Genomic DNA, 16,423 nt, shown 5'->3' on the forward strand with positions numbered 1-16,423 from the left:
GGCCCGAATGATAGCTTCCTCTGTACCCCCGGCAGTAGCCACATGTAGGTGTCTATATAAACTATATAAACTATATAAACTATAGATAAACACAACACTGCCCACCCTCTCTCCTCATGAGTTGTGTCCTGGGTACCGACTGTTCAGGCCCGAATGATAGCTTCCTCTGTACCCCCGGCAGTAGCCACATGTAGGTGTCTATATAAACTATATAAACTATATAAACTATAGATAAACACAACACTGTCCACCCTCTCTCCTCATGAGTTGTGTCCTGGGTACCGACTGTTCAGGCCCGAATGACAGCTTCCTCTGTACCCCCGGCAGTAGCCACATGTAGGTGTCTATATAAACTATATAAACTATAGATAAACACAACACTGTCCACCCTCTCTCCTCAGGAGTTGTGTCCTGGGTACCGACTGTTCAGGCCCGAATGATAGCTTCCTCTGTACCCCCGGCAGTAGCCGCATGTAGGTGTCTATATAATCTATATAAACTATAGATAAACACAACACTGCCCACCCTCTCTCCTCGGAGTTGTGTCCTGGGTACCGACTGTTCAGGCGCCGAATGATAGCTTCCTCTGTACCCCCGGCAGTAGTCGCATGTAGGTGTCTATATAAACTATATAAACTATAGATAAACACAACACTGCCCACCCTCTCTCCTCATGAGTTGTGTCCTGGGTACCGACTGTTCAGGCCCGAATGATAGCTTCCTCTGTACCCCCGGCAGTAGTCGCATGTAGGTGTCGATGATGGCGTTCCTGGTGGCGGCTCTCTGCTGGGCCTGGGCATCATGCTCCATCTGAAACATAATTACTCATCTTACATCTATTCCACAGGCATATGTTGCATTTTCAAAATATGTGTTATGGAGAGACTATTTGAGAATTTGTCGCCTACATTAGGTTATACTTATTGCAGTTGCCTTGGTATCTTTCTGGGTTTGGAGCAAACTTTTGTAGAAGTTTAAAGTAGCTCACAGTTGAAAGTGTATTACACATGTTTAGGTACCATTGTTCTTCATCTTCACTGGGTTTTATCTAATAATATTGATAATTTAAACTAACAATTAGCAATGAAACATCTTTGTGCCAAACAGTCTTCTTGTTCAAAGACAGTCTTGTTCTCCACACATTTTCATTTTCGTACTTTTTCATTTTTATACCTTTCTGTTTCAAGTCTAAATGTTTAAGACTGATGCTACTGACAACAAAAACATTGTAGGTATGAATCCAGATAGGTAAGATGAGTGTAGTCTTTAAGATTGCAGCAGAACACCCACCATGACGTCCTGTTTGAGCAGGTCGTTGAGTCGAACGGCGTCCACAAATCTGCCGCGCTGCAGGTAGAACACCAGGAGGAGCTCTGCGGAGTTGGGCTCTGGGCTCGCCTGGAGGTACTTCACTAGGGATTTCTGGAGAGGACATCAAACAAACAAATAAATAAACAACCAAACAAATGCAATGGTTGTTTGGTTAGCGATCCCATGTCCACATAATATAGTTGTGGATTCAAAAATGATAAGAAATGTGCTACGTAACATCACCAGCGATTTTCTGACGACAGAAAACAAAAGCTCAAACAAACAAATAAATAAACAAAGTTACATGGTCCCATGCTTAGCAATCCAATGACTAGATCATAAAGTTGTGGATTAAAAAATGAAATGTAAAAATGTGCTACATAACTTTAGCAAGCACAGAGTTTTATTATACAGTTATCAACATTGATTAAGTAGCTAGCATCATCATCATGATAAAGTTATCAGGAAAAGTATTAAAAAGTAAAAGGACCCAATATATTTTCTTTACCTGTTCAACATCGTCAAATGGCAGCTGCAACAGTTTATCCACTGTAAATGCTGGGAAAGAACAGAATTTTTGTTACGATCAAAGTTTGTAACAAAAGTTTGCAAAAGAAATGTAACAACAATGTCACTCCAAGCTGTTACAGAAATACAAATAATACTGTGAACAGCCTGTCCTTGGTACTGAAGCTATGGTTTGCCATCCATTGGGAGTACAAAATATGCATCTTCCTGTTTCAATAAACTAAGGGCATAATGGCACCGGAACTTCCATTATTGTGTTCCTGTCCATGGTACTGAAAGTATAATCAGCTTGCCAAGAAGCTAGGAGGGAAGTCCTTAGGTAAAATCTATAACTATTCAACACAATATACAGTACAAAGTACAAATCCTGTCATTCTGCACTTTACACGACCTTCCTCAAAACATTGAGGCATAATATTAATAGGTACCTTACTTCGGTTAGGGAGGCTCCGCTTTCCAACACTGTGCCCTGGACACTAAAGCTTTACGAAGGTTATGGGACTACTTTTCTACATGAAGCACCAACAGAGGAAAACTCACTCTGCTGGCAGCCCAGGAAGAGATGCTCCAACAGCTCCTCCGTGTTCCCCTCGTCTCGGTAACTCTGTTGGAACTGGATTGCTTCGGCTGTCAGTCTGCAGAAAAAGCAAGACATGCACATCAGACACTGCAAGAGCCTTGCTTAAAAGTTGCAATCCTTCCTTCCTTCCCCTTTTGGGGCCATGCCAATCTCCGTGCCTATACACGTAGCTGAGTGCTGAGCACAAAAAGTAGAATATGCTATTTTTCAAGTCTTTGGTATGACCTGCCTGGGGTTTGAACTTGTGACCTACCCTCCTCGGCTACTGCACTCACCAGGTTATAGAACCTTATAGAAGCATAACAACCTACCCATTCGCCAGCAGCACTGTGAGGTGCAGCTTAACCCCCTCGTGACCCTCCATGGGGGGCTGCACCACCCTGAGGTTTAACATGGGGGTTTTATACCATGACCTACCCATTCGCCAGCAGCACTGTGAGGTGCAGTTTAACCCCCTCGTGATCCTCCATGGGTGGGGGGGCTGCACCACCCTGAGGGTTAACATGGGGGTTTGCAGCATGACCTACCCATTAGCCAGCAGCACAGTGAGGTGGAGTTTAACCCCCTCGTGATCCTCCATGCCGGGCTGCACCACCCTGACCCTGAGGGTTAACATGGGGGTTTGCACCATGACCTACCCATTAGCCAGCAGCACAGTGAGGTGCAGTTTAACCCCCTCGTGATCCTCCATGGGGGGCTGCACCACCCTGAGGTACTGCAGAGCCTTCCCAGCATGCCCCTGGTACAGGAAGGACTTCAGGATCAGCTGGTGTTGCCTTGGAGACAGCCACGCCCGCACGGCAGGGTCCAACAGCACCATCAAGGCTTCCTGGATAGTGGGAGTTTGAGTTAAAAAGTTATTTCTGGAAGTGTGATATCCTTTATCTTTATCAGTATTTGACATTTTGGGACACAAAATTGAAAATATCCTCTGGGAAACAAAATCTTCATGACGTGTAACCAAGTTTTATTATAATTTTTTTCTGCAAGAACATCTCCATGAGGTCTTGCATTTAACACAGTGACTACATACTAGTAGATAGACGGGCTAAAGCTCATCCGAATTGCACTGGTGCCCATGAGGGATGTACAAATGTAACCCCAGCCGTGCACCGAAGCCATAAATTTGTCTCAGTGGACTGCCGGATACCAGGGTTACCCCTTGGTTAAGACTTTTCTTTAATTATGACAAATTATGACAAATAGAAATGAGTATTTCCCTAACCTCGAAGTCCTTGTGGTCCAGCAGCCAGGAACCCTGGATGAGCTTGTTCACTCCCAGGGGGAGGGAGAACGAGTTTGGGAACAGCCCGAGCTGTTCTGAAAACTGTGTCAACAACAAGAAGGGATGATGACATCCACATGTAAAAGTTAAACACAAAGTCTTGTAGTGCAACATTATAATTTCACAAGTCAGAAACAAAATGATGCCTTGAGATTCTTTAACTTACAACTTAGAATCTGGTTCTCTACATACTCAAATGTTATGAATTAATCTGGACTGGTATGCAAAAAAACGTAACTACAACATTTACATTTTACAGAAAGATGTTGAAAACTCACTTTTTCCTGCTCAGGATCTTGACTCATGGATAAGATGTCTAAAATAAGGTATGTGACCTGCATAAAGTTAAGGACAACTCAAAGAAATATTGTCCCAAGTTTTTTTGGCCATTGGGTGATTTGACCCACAGTCAAGCTGACGCAGGGGTAGGCACTCGGCTAGTCTTCACACCGAGCTACCATAATCGACTGTATCCTTTGTTTTGCCCACACCTACCAAATATGACAATCCATCCACAACTTCTCGAGATCAACTGTTAACAAACCTGCACACGATAAAGGAAAACACAACCCTTTTTGATGAAGGTCTCAAAGGTACCCTTAGTCTGTTACAAATGTACATGCTATAACGTTACGTACAGTTGTATGTACATGTACAATCAGTGCATGATTGTAGAAAGGATACTATGCAGTGTTTGGTCATCAGGTCCACATTCTGCAGCAAGTAGATGTCAAGAAGGTCCTACAGAACAAAGATCAATGTTAAATACAGTAGCTGTTTCATTGGCCTCCGTCCGTCTAAAGAGACGATGGGTTTTGGTCATGGTCGACATCTTCTACCAATAGTAGCTGTTTACACTCCAACAAAGACTGTTTATAATAATCTATTCCAGAATCCCTTCTAGTTTTTATTACTCAGGTGTTGAAAGTGAATCATTTTCAGACAGAAACGTAAATAATGCTTCATATGTACTACATGTGTGTGTTCAAGCGTATTCATAGTGACCACTCAAGGGACTGGAAGACAACAATCTAAGTAGACAGGTGGTTGCTTAAAACAGGATTCATCACAGGAAAAATGTCGTAAACCTAATTTGGTTGGTAATGGGCTCTCCCACTTCAGACACAATCTGCATGTATATAACTTATAAGTTATGTGACTATGGAAGATCTTACTCTGAGGCTGGGGGGTGGGTACTGCCCTGTTCCTCCCTCCTTCCTCTCCCACACCCACAGGTTAGTAATGGGCTCTCCCACTTCAGACACAATCTGTATATAAGTTATGTGACTATGGAAGATCTTACTCTGAGGCTGGGGGGTGGGTACTGTCCTGTCCCTCCCTCTTCCCGCTCCCACAGGTTGGTAATGGGCTATCCCACTTCAGACACAATCTGTATATAAGTTATGTGACTATGGAAGAGCTTACTCTGAGGCTGGGGGGTGGGTACTGTCCTGTCCCTCCCTCCTCCTTCTCCCACAGGTTGGTAATGGGCTCTCCCACTTCAGACACAATCTGTATATAAGTTATGTGACTATGGAAGATCTTACTCTGAGGCTGGGGGGTGGGTACTGCCCTGTCCCTCCCTCCTCCCGCTCCCACAGGTTGGTAATGGGCTCTCCCACTTCAGACACGATCCCGTCAATCAGCAGCAGGTCACTGTCACCATTGGGGCTGGGGGGAGGGTAAAAAGTTGGATATTCAGTGTACAAAATACTTTTCTAAGCATGGTTGCACAGTGTGCAACCTGGGGCAAAAACTAGGTTGTACAACTGAATTTCAAGTTGCACCACCTACAATTCACTAATTTCTAAAAAAAAAGGTACAATACATGCATGTTTGGCTGATATGAAACGAAGCTGCCTCGGTCCATTTATTTCTTCCAAGTAAATTGGCAACAAAATCGAGTTCTGAGGCTCAAAATCTAAGTTGCACCCTGTGCAACCTGACTTTAGAAGTAAGTTGCACCAAGCAAAAAGTGGTTGCAATGTGCAAGTGTGCAAGTGGGTATTTTGCACGCTGATATTAGAGGTTTTTTTGCGCAACCAGAAATGTCTCTCACCTGCCTGGTGACAGCAAAGCTTCAATAATAGAAGAACATGCAAAAATACAAAAATAAGCTTTAAGGAATCCTAGAAGAGAAAATAAAGAGAGCCAACCCCCATTCAGAAAAAAAGGCCTCACTGAAATGCCAGCTGTGTGTAAATAGTGTTATATAGAATGTCAAACGAATCTACTATGTTGTGTGACAGGTTAGCCTTAGGTAAACAATCGTTACCTATTGCTAGAAAGGAGAATGACCTCAGAACACATCATAACAAAGTTCTTAAAATGTTGGTGTAAAGTAAGTGTTTTTCTAGCTGACGCTTTCGTGACTACCTGCCACCTTGCTCAGAGCAATATTGACCCAAGTTCTGCTTTTCACTTGAAGAAAGAGACTTGTTTGGCTTCAACTTATTTCTCTTTAAACATTCTTTTTATGAAAGATATTTTACGTTCAGTACTCACCCCACAATCCTGGCCAGCTCTGCCCTCCTGTTGCGGTAGTTCTGGGCCAGCGTAGCAGCTTTATAACAGAACTCCTCTCGCATCGGGGGTGCAAAACCCTCTGTAGAGACAAGAGCATGTGTGAACATTAATATAGCGGGAAAACAACAGATTAAAGTACCATATGTAACCCCAGTACTTCTGTGCCAGCAAAGCTGCCTTGTAAATGAATTCTTCTAGTATGGGGAGAGCAAAACCCTTTGTGGAGAGACATTACAAATTAACACAGTGGGAAACAACAGTTTAATGTCACAGTAGTATATGTAACCCCAGTACATGTCATGTAGTTCTTGACCAGTGTAGCTGACTTGTAAAACCCTAAGTAGGTAGAAAATAGAATTATTACATTTAACACAGTGGGAAACAACAATGTTTATACTACACATGACACCAGATTTAACCCATATCCGTTGTTTTAAAAAACAGGGTATTCGGGTGTCAATTCGACAGCCTGCATCAAGTTTTTGAACATTACAACTGATATAATACCACATTAGCCGCACTAAGGGGCTTCATTAAAGGTATGTCATTTGTATGTTCCCAAAATTGAAATCTATTGAATATCGTGTACACTGTAGTGTCTTAAAAACAAACGATTGGAAGACATTTAATTAATCAAGAATATTGGTCACTTATCATATCAGATCATTGAAAAGTCTGCCTATTGTCCTTTACAATGATTATCATAATTGGAAAATTGTGTGTAATGACAATGTACATATAGGTGAATGGTAAGACTTATAATATGTAGTATACTGTTATACTGTTCAATGTAGCATACTGTATAACTGTTCAACACAGTTGAACACACACATGTACAGGATAGTAAGCTGCATACTGACCAGCAATCTGAGCAACAGGTGCCCTAGTCACACGCACCTCAAAGGTTCAACGAACTAACAAACTTCAAGAAAGGTAAAAAACAAACAGAAAAGTTCTGCATATACTTAGTAATATACATTCAGTATGCATACCCCGATCTTATCTTAAAGTAACCAGCAGATGTTCCTGTCACATGACCTTTAAACAAGAGTACCTATTTCCCCTTTGAAGAGTATTTACAAGTCAAATGTGCAGAGGATGAACAGCACTTTGAATAAACAGGAACAATAATTATAGCTCCTAACCTGTAAACATCAGCAGATCTGGCAGAAAAACAAGTTGGCTATAAAAGAGGTACAACCTGCCCAGGCACTGTACACGCTGAGTGGGAACAGTTCCAAGTATGACTTCAACTATCCAACCAAAGGTAAGTCTGATGGTAACAGGTTCATTTCAGTTCAGGACCTTAAGTATATTAAGTTACACTACATGATTGCAAAATGTATGTATGAGCTGTGGCTGTATCCAATAAGGATATAGTGTTCAACAAGTATTATTTTTTCTTGAAACTCGTAAGTCCATAATTTTTATATTCATCAATTATGCACTTGAGTAACTGTGATCTTGCATGTAATACTAATTTTTGAATTTGCTTCATTCTAATATTCTTGGATGATTTATAATTATGGTAAAATATGGTAAAAATGGAATGTAATGCTATTTCACATTTATCCGTCAGGGGTAAATATACTATTTGGTCTTATCTAAATTACAAACAGGATGTTTCGGGGTAGGCAAGTCGACGGATAGTGGCTTGAAAGTCTGCAATATCTTGAAAATACTAGACTTAGTTTCAAACCACCGTCCATCAATTTGCAATCTGCAAATACTCTGTCTTTAAAAACAATGGATATAGGCTAACCCGTGGATGAAGGTGATTACTAGCTTTATGAACTGTTCACATATAACAAAACAAAAATTTTTAATTGCTCAGACCCATCCTAGTTTTATTATGTCACCCCAGATGCCCATGCTCCTAGTGCTGGCTGCCTGCACCCTCACCTGCAGGGCACAGGCAGGTATTCCAGTTGGGAGTTTAGCAGGGCAAAGCCAAGTCCAGGGTCCTGACACAAATGGTAAGTTTGATTTTCAAAGATCAAGAGTATTTCCACATGCAAACCATACAAAATGTATGACAATAGGCTAAATATAGATAGACTCTCATTACATGTTTGATGTTTTTAAAGATATTACATAACGGGGGCCGCCCTAAGATGCCCGCTTTTTTTAAGCGCTCGAACTCACGGCGCTCCATCACTAGTTGCCAAAGTGTGGTAAAGTTTTGATCAATGAATTTTTAACACATTCATCTAGAGACCAAACTTGAATAATGCAGGCATCCATACTGTTCATGAACCCTTCACCCTCCGCGTTACAACTGGCAAACACCAAAGACGTTATTGTGAATATAAACTCCGATTTTGACCTGCGTTAGACAGTGTGCCCTAACTTGCCACGCTTTTGGAATTTGCTCTCTTCAGCAGCTGGTGACCAATTTAGACAAACAAAAGTCTAATTTTATGATGTATTAGCTTTCTTTGGACAATAGAATTGTTATTGTATGTGCTTCTTGTCTCCCGCGAGGAGGGCTAAATCTTTCACAATCCAGGTCGTGTTTTCTCGGAAAATGGGCGAAATGCACTGAATGCGGCAGCCTGACTAACTAAATCATTACGAAAAACGACAACGCCAAAATCACAAAAAAACTCTGTGTACGTATTGGGAAACATATTTGACATCACTCTCTGAAGTTTCATTTTTATATATAGACGGTACGAATCATTTGTTAGAGTAACAAATCTTTTGGGCGTTCGCTAGTCTGCCACCTGCGGGGCCACACTCCCTGGGGAAAACAATGGCGGTGATGCTTATGTTTTTTTTTCTATGGCTGGTCTTCTACTCAACAAACATTTGAAGATCAATATTTGTAGTGTTTTGTGAAGCTTTATTTCTTATGTGTATGACAGTTGTGTGGCTGTTTTTACTGGTTATTTATTTATTGACACGAGTCACCAATACCTAGTAACCGGTGACCACAGTGATTCGGCGCTACCAACATTATTGTGAAAATTCTGTCTTAAAAAAAAAGGGAAGTGAATATGTGTAAATACTTTTTTAATAGAAAAAAAAAAGCTTTTTGTTTGGACTTGGTTTATTTATTTACCTTTCTAATCATCATAGTCAGTGGCGACAAACACGGCGTACTTATGCATAATAAGATCAGCAAAAAATCCGGGCATCTTAGGGCAGGGCGCATCTTAGGGCGGCCCCCGTTATAATTGGAAACCTAGACTTGCATGGACACATATTTTTCTTACAACTTGAATGCAAACTACTTTAGGATGTGGGCGAAGCAAAAGATAAAACGATGATGCAAACATAAAATACACACAATCTCATCAGAATCTCTCAAGTACAGCATATATGTTATTGAATGTTCATGTATTTACAGATGAAAATCTGAACCCCCATGTGGATGTTGAAGTCCAGAGGAACGACCCTCCTCCCGGCGCTGTTGACTTTGAGGACTGTGCAGATCTATTTCCTCTACTCTACTGGACCAACACTGTGCAAGATGGAGTCTTCCCCATCAAACCTGCATCTTCGTCCGACCACTTTGACGTGTACTGTGACATGACTACAGATGGTGGGGCCTGGACTGTCATACAGAGGAGGTTTGAGGGAAAAGTAAACTTTGTTAGAAACTGGGCAGACTACAAAAATGGGTTTGGGAATATCGAGGGGGAACACTGGCTTGGACTGGATAAGATTCACAACTTGACATCCCAGAATAGCTATGAGTTATATGTGGAGTTAGGAGACTGGGAAAGTAATGTTGTGCACGCTAAATATGCCACCTTCAGCATTGGGGATGAGAGTACATATTATACACTGCACATTGGGGGGTACAGTGGGGATGCTGGGGACTCTTTGAGTTTGCATAATGGTGGGAAATTCAGTGCTAGAGATAAGGACAATGATGCATCGAGTGGTTCCTGTATTATATGGTTTTCAGGAGGCTGGTGGTACAACAATTGTGCTCTCTCTGTACTAAACGGTCCTTACTACCAGCCAGATGACTACCATGGTTCTGATACAGGGTTTGGCATGTGGTGGTTCTTTTGGAAAGGTACATACTACTCACTGAAGGCCACCAAGATGATGGTGCGGCCTCAAAACTTTATCCGCAATCTGTGAGCGTTATCTTACAGCTTACAATGTATATTAACAAAATCATGTATTTAGGATGATGAATGGCAAAACAATATCAACATTGTTGAAGTTTTTAGAAACAATAATCTGAAATATCTCGACTGTGTAATCTCCAAAACAATGTACTAGATAAAAAATTTACTTTATATGTATTGCTTGACTTCTTGGATTATCATTATGAAATGCTTCTTTTAAGTGTTGCTTTATCTAAGTGATTGAAATGAATGACATGTATATGTAGTCCTATAACAAGAATGGACCGAGTAAGCTGTATGCGGTTGTGTTTTCAATTTCCATTTGGTAATATATAAATTTACCACTTCAGAAATGTGCTATCAGTATCTCTGAGTCAATATTGCCCAAAAGAAGCCCAATAAAAATATCACAATGTACAGTCAGTGTGGGCTGCCTTATTTGAAAAAAAAATCAAAATACTCTCATATAATGCACTTTTCTATGCAGTGAGTGAGGTTAGTACATGTACATGTAGCTTGAATATAAATGGTACAAAGTAAACCAAACACTTTAACTGTTTCAAGCCAAGGTTCAAAGTTTAAAATAACTTTTGTCAGTTTTCCTGTTTAAATGTACTTGTACATAAGTGTATACTGTTGAAACAAGGTTTAACACATGCCAAGAGTTCTAGTTACTGATTGATGTTCCAGGATGTTGGTTGGGAAGTGATCTTTTAATTCCAACAGAAGGATGTAAATTTGGATGTTTATGATTGTGTAGGTTGCAGAAACGACTCTGTTTGTTTGTTCAGTCTTTTTAACGAAATTGTTCTTGATGACATGTGTGTGGTAAAACACTAGCCGACTGAGACAACACACACACACAGTTCCACCATGTCTTGTTATTACCCAGTCACTACTGTTGTTAACATTCCTCACTTATCATAACAGGCAACTTACCAACATGGAGACAGACATATTCTGATGGAAATGTTTGGCAAATGAGGAAGTATATGTAAAAACTTCTAGCATTAATCTAAATCTACAAACTTAAAACATGTTTTGCACAACGAGTTTATTATCACCCATTACAACTACAGCATTTAGCAGATATTCTTAGTTGATAACTTCTGATGGAAATGTTTTGGCAAATGAGCAAGTTTTTAGGCCCTAAATCTTCAAACTTATAGCATGTTTTGCACAATGAGGTTTTTAAGACCCATTACAAACAGCACTTAGCAGATATTCCCTATAGATAAGGCACTGGGTTACTGTATAAAAAGCCAGAGGTTGCTCTTCAAGAAACAGGGAACAAGGAAAGCTCTTTCTGGTGTGGAAAAGGATCCGACTCGCCGGATAGATTTGCCACGATGATGGTTAAGGTACGTTTTTGATCTATTTCATAAAGTCTAGATCTGTGACAAGACTTTGAGTATGATTATAATAATGGAATAATCAATGTAGAAAATCTGGTGATTGCATCTAGTCTTAGACTAATGTAGGGTCTTTGGCAAACCATGGTGTTGAAGCCCAGAGCTGGACTCACTGGACGGACCAGCAGCATGGAAGCACAGTGTGAAGACTATTCCGACTGCTGCCTACCCCTGTGCCAGGGATCCCAGCAGCAGTATAATCAAAAATGGATACGACGATTTGGCGTAACAAAAGTTTGGCACATATACAAGTCTTAGAGGCCCTGGATTCAAATCCGTATCCATTAATATACCACAGATCTTGTGCCTTTGGGAAAGGCACTTAACACAACTTTTCTCGCTCCACCCATTTACACCTGGCCAGGTTTACAAATCAGAATGGGCATAGTAAGTGACTTCGGTTGGGGAGGTATTAGGGCAGGTAGAAGGAGAGGGTTGGGCTCAGAGGTTGGGCGTTTAAGTACCGTACCCTAGACACACTGACCCTACGGCCTCAAAAAGGCTATGGTGGGGTCCCAGATGTTCTACACCTTAAGTTACTAATATTCTAATATTATCTTTAACTTTATCCACTCAGACTCAGACCTTCAGCCTGGTGACTGTTGTCTTGCTTGTGGCTGTTGGCATCACCTTTTCTGCTGAGATTCCTCAACAACAAGGTGCTCAAGGTACATTTCATAATCATGCAATACCTGTCAAATTACAGTTGTTACTTATATACAGTCATGTATGATTATCATGTTATCATCATCATCATATATGATATATCATGACGTCAACTCTTATACAGTTACACTGAGTAAACATCATTGGGTAAATATAAGTCTTTTTCAAGGATGTCTTGATCAATAATTCTATGTGTATATGTACCTCAGACCCAGTTAGGGAATGAATGAATGAATGAATTTATTGCTCAACAATCGCACAGGGTACAATGTATGGCGACCAATAACAACTACTAGTAATAGCTATACAGACAATAGTACCAAGAGGCTACATACAAAACAACAACAAAACAATATCGATAACAGTACAGTTATGTATGATTAATCTGGTCTCGCATTTGAAATACATTATAAAGAAACTGGCCTATGTAGACGGATATATGAGTTGAACATGAGAGCAATACATGGAAGACATCGTTTTCTGCACCAGGGAGAGAGATGACTGATGCTGCATTTAACAGGAAAGGGACTGGAGAAGGAAGTGCACACCACTCTTTGAAGTCTTTCACCTTTAGAGAAAGACAAATGCAGGCCAGGCAAACGGGTCGCCGAACCCACAACAGCGAGTGACTGTCTGCAGTAGCATTGTCTCCCGAGACAGATATGCTGGATGCCAAAATTTAGTAGATTTTAGAAGATCTCATTCAATTCAGGCATTTTCTTCAGTCTGATGATACCTGGAAGAACTTTAAGGGTTGTCTTCAGGGATATAAAGATTAACGAGGGGCTGAGTATCTGAAACCAAAATTTATTCAGATGCAATCAATTAGATGTTACTTAATAAGTACTACAATGAATTCGTATCTTTCAGATGACAGTTTGAACCGCCATGTGGACTTGGCCGCCCAGACGAACCCACCTCCCCCCGGTGCGGCCCACTTTGAGGACTGTGCAACTCTCTTCCCTCTACTCTACTGGACCAACACAGTCCACGATGGAGTATTCCCCATCAAACCTGAGTCTAACACCGACCACTTTGACGTGTTCTGTGACATGACTACAGATGGTGGGGGCTGGACTGTCATACAGAAGAGATTCAGTGGGAGACTCAACTTTGTTAGAAAGTGGGCAGATTATAGGAATGGGTTTGGGAATGTAGAGGGGGAACACTGGCTTGGACTGGATAAGATACACAACTTGACATCCCATAAAAGCTATGAACTATATGTGGAATTAGGAGACTGGGAAGGTAACTTTGCCCATGCTAAATATGGTACCTTCAGCATTGGTGATGAGAGTACAGATTATACACTACACGTTGGGGGGTACAGTGGGGATGCTGGGGACTCTATGGCGTACAGTAATGGTAAGAAATTCAGTGCTAGAGATAGGGACAATGATGTGTGGAGTAGTGGACACTGTGCTCAGGACTATTCAGGCGCCTGGTGGTATGGCAGTTGTGGTAACTCTGCCCTGAATGGTCCCTACTACCACCCAGAGGACTATCATGGTTCTGACACAGGGTATGGTGTTCTCTGGCGTTACTGGAAAGGTTACTACTACTCACTGAAGGCCACAAAGATGATGATACGGCCTAAAAACTTTGTCCGCAATCTGTGACTTAAGTGACAAGATCATATGTTCATTCAAAAATAATGTTGTAAACCCTTTAGTGAAAGAGATGTGTGAACACATGATTGTATTCTGTTTCCTATTATGATATTCTTGATCGTACATGTAAGCTACAAATTATGTATTATCAAGCTATACAAAGATGGGCCAACAATGAACATGTGTGAGTACAGTATCTAGTAACAGTTACAGAAACTACTGTAGGTCATGTAACTGCACCTGACTGTACTTAGTAGGCATATTTAGGTGGTTGTTGGTGAACAAGATAGATCGCACAACAATATTTGCCAGGTGAGCTCAGTTTAATTCCTACATGTGACTTGTGGCTCATATACATGTTAAATTCAAGGACTTATGTAATGTATTTTAGAGCGAGTTTCTTCAATCAAAAAATAATCGCTTTATGACTTGTGTGCTTTGTTTTCTTTTCAGTCATACATGAATGTTTTGCATGATATTTCCATTATAAAGTCAAAGGTAACACAAATTCAATAGAACTCAGCAACAACACCAACATGCCATAGTCCAGTGACTAGACAAACAAGTGGGGAATGTACCTAGCCTTGTCAGTTTGACAGGAAAAAGTGGGTCAACATGACATGTCCATTACCGAGCCTCGTTCCTGTTAAATTAGTGCTGTCCTAATCTTATACACTACAGTACACACATGTATATAGGGCAGGGTTTTAATCAACGTAACTGATTTGCGTATTGTGATCACGCACCGTGCTAGCTGACTTTTTTTGTCAACAGACTTTTCACTTAGCTCCCTGATCATCCATACAGAATACTGGTCCAGGAATGACCATATAGGACTTAGAACCATTTGATAAAAAAAGCTAGGATTTTGTCTAGTAGTTATTTCCAAAAACTATATGTTTGTCACTTCACATGATATTCATTATTATTTATTTATCATAATATAAGAGATATGGCAAACCATTGAAAAAAAACTTTAAAGATGTGAGCAGAAAAAGCAGAAAACACAAAAAAGGAGCCATATGTTTAAATCTACTTGACAATGACACAAGTCAATAACCCTGCATATTACCCAGAGGAAATATGAAGTGCTAAACTCACTCAAATATAAACCAGTTGCCAAATTATCCATTCTACTGTGAGTAGACCAATGCACCCAATTCCCAATCATGGCCATCGGCCAGCATGATTCCCCCATTAGCAGATATTTACTGAGTTGGAGCCTCACCTGATCATGTCAGCCACAAGCATTTTCAACACAATGTCATATTATCAAACATGTCATGTAGAAGGAAAACTGTTAGGAAATACACTAAAAAAGTAATAAACATTTCTAAGACAGGCGTTAAACACAAAGAACTAGCAAGATATTTACACCTACAATTGTAGATAATTGACTATTACAATACGTTAACCCCAAAGGAAATTACACCAATCTAAACCCAAACACATTCTCAACTAAAACGAGAATTTCTCGTTTTAGTTGAGAATGTGTTCCCAACAGAAATAAGTTTACCCATGCCAAATTTTCCACTCTACAGTAGACCAACACCCCCAACCATGACCACCTCCCAACATAGTTCTCCCATTAGCAGATATTTATTGACTGGAGCCATCACAAAATGAGGCATGGGACACCAGTTGGTGTTCTGTACTCCTGAACGGGACTCCAGCGGAATTGGGAGCAGCAAAGCGTCCAGGCGTGTCCCCATTATTTCTGGAACTGTCTGGCTGTACCGGTGGTGCTGGTGACGAGGACAGGTTTATGTTGGGGAAGGCAGTGGACAGAACGGTCATCATGAGAGGAGTGGGCCTGATTTTTAGGTGAGTGACCGTTTTCATTCTTTTTGTCTTCATTCTAAATCAGGCACTATCTGAATCCTTTCCAGATGTTAATACTCTGAAGCACCAATTTCATTTTGCTCTTAGAACCATAATTTTTCATTATGAGCCACACACTCTGGGCTTGCTAGAGTTTCACTTCAAAACAAAACCAATTTATTTGTTTCTTGAAGTTCTTATTTCTGGACCTTCTCACCAGTTTTTGGTAACCTTTGCAAAAATACAAACATTACCAGTACAACGGAATCTTAATTGGCCAACAGCCACATCAACATTTTCCTCAGACTTTATCTCAACCAAATGAATTTGTTAAGCTTTGTATAAGAAAAAACATTCATGCACCCAACCACATATTTAACCGTCTTATTCCTGAAGACAAAAAGAACTCAAATATTGGCACCAAATCTTTTTTTTAAATCTTTTTAAACGATGCCAAAAACGAGAGATGCAACTGACCACCACCGCATCAAAACCATCCATTTGTCATGCAAGAAACTGACACCGAAACTGTTTTTTTCCTAATCATTACCATCTATTTCAGGTATAATTAATCTAACATTATTGATTGATTGATT

General features: G+C 40.6%; 2 protein-coding genes across 2 annotated transcripts in view; one reads left to right on the plus strand and one right to left on the minus strand.

Annotated features, from left to right (window-relative positions):
- Window positions 1-598: 598 nt before the first annotated feature.
- The window catches only part of LOC118430825 (protein ELYS-like), a 28,735-nt gene continuing 12,910 nt past the window's right edge, over window positions 599-16,423 (minus strand). Inside the window, exons 8-17 of the mRNA XM_035841856.1 lie at window positions 6,210-6,309; window positions 5,252-5,375; window positions 4,389-4,445; window positions 3,983-4,039; window positions 3,645-3,746; window positions 3,058-3,248; window positions 2,380-2,474; window positions 1,820-1,869; window positions 1,291-1,422; window positions 599-810 (exon numbers count right to left, since the gene is read on the minus strand). Of these exons, the coding sequence (XP_035697749.1) occupies window positions 637-810; window positions 1,291-1,422; window positions 1,820-1,869; window positions 2,380-2,474; window positions 3,058-3,248; window positions 3,645-3,746; window positions 3,983-4,039; window positions 4,389-4,445; window positions 5,252-5,375; window positions 6,210-6,309 (1,082 nt within the window). The 3' untranslated portion in view covers window positions 599-636. The remainder of the gene's footprint in view (window positions 811-1,290; window positions 1,423-1,819; window positions 1,870-2,379; window positions 2,475-3,057; window positions 3,249-3,644; window positions 3,747-3,982; window positions 4,040-4,388; window positions 4,446-5,251; window positions 5,376-6,209; window positions 6,310-16,423) is intronic.
- LOC118431034 (microfibril-associated glycoprotein 4-like) lies at window positions 11,501-14,431 on the plus strand. The gene is made up of 3 exons (XM_035842108.1): window positions 11,501-11,679; window positions 12,308-12,398; window positions 13,267-14,431. Exons 1-3 carry the CDS (start codon window positions 11,668-11,670, stop codon window positions 14,013-14,015), a joined length of 852 nt encoding a protein of 283 aa, XP_035698001.1. The 5' UTR covers window positions 11,501-11,667; the 3' UTR covers window positions 14,016-14,431.

Source organism: Branchiostoma floridae, chromosome 14, assembly GCF_000003815.2.
Source record: "Branchiostoma floridae strain S238N-H82 chromosome 14, Bfl_VNyyK, whole genome shotgun sequence".
Taxonomy (NCBI): Eukaryota; Metazoa; Chordata; class Leptocardii; order Amphioxiformes; family Branchiostomatidae; genus Branchiostoma; species Branchiostoma floridae.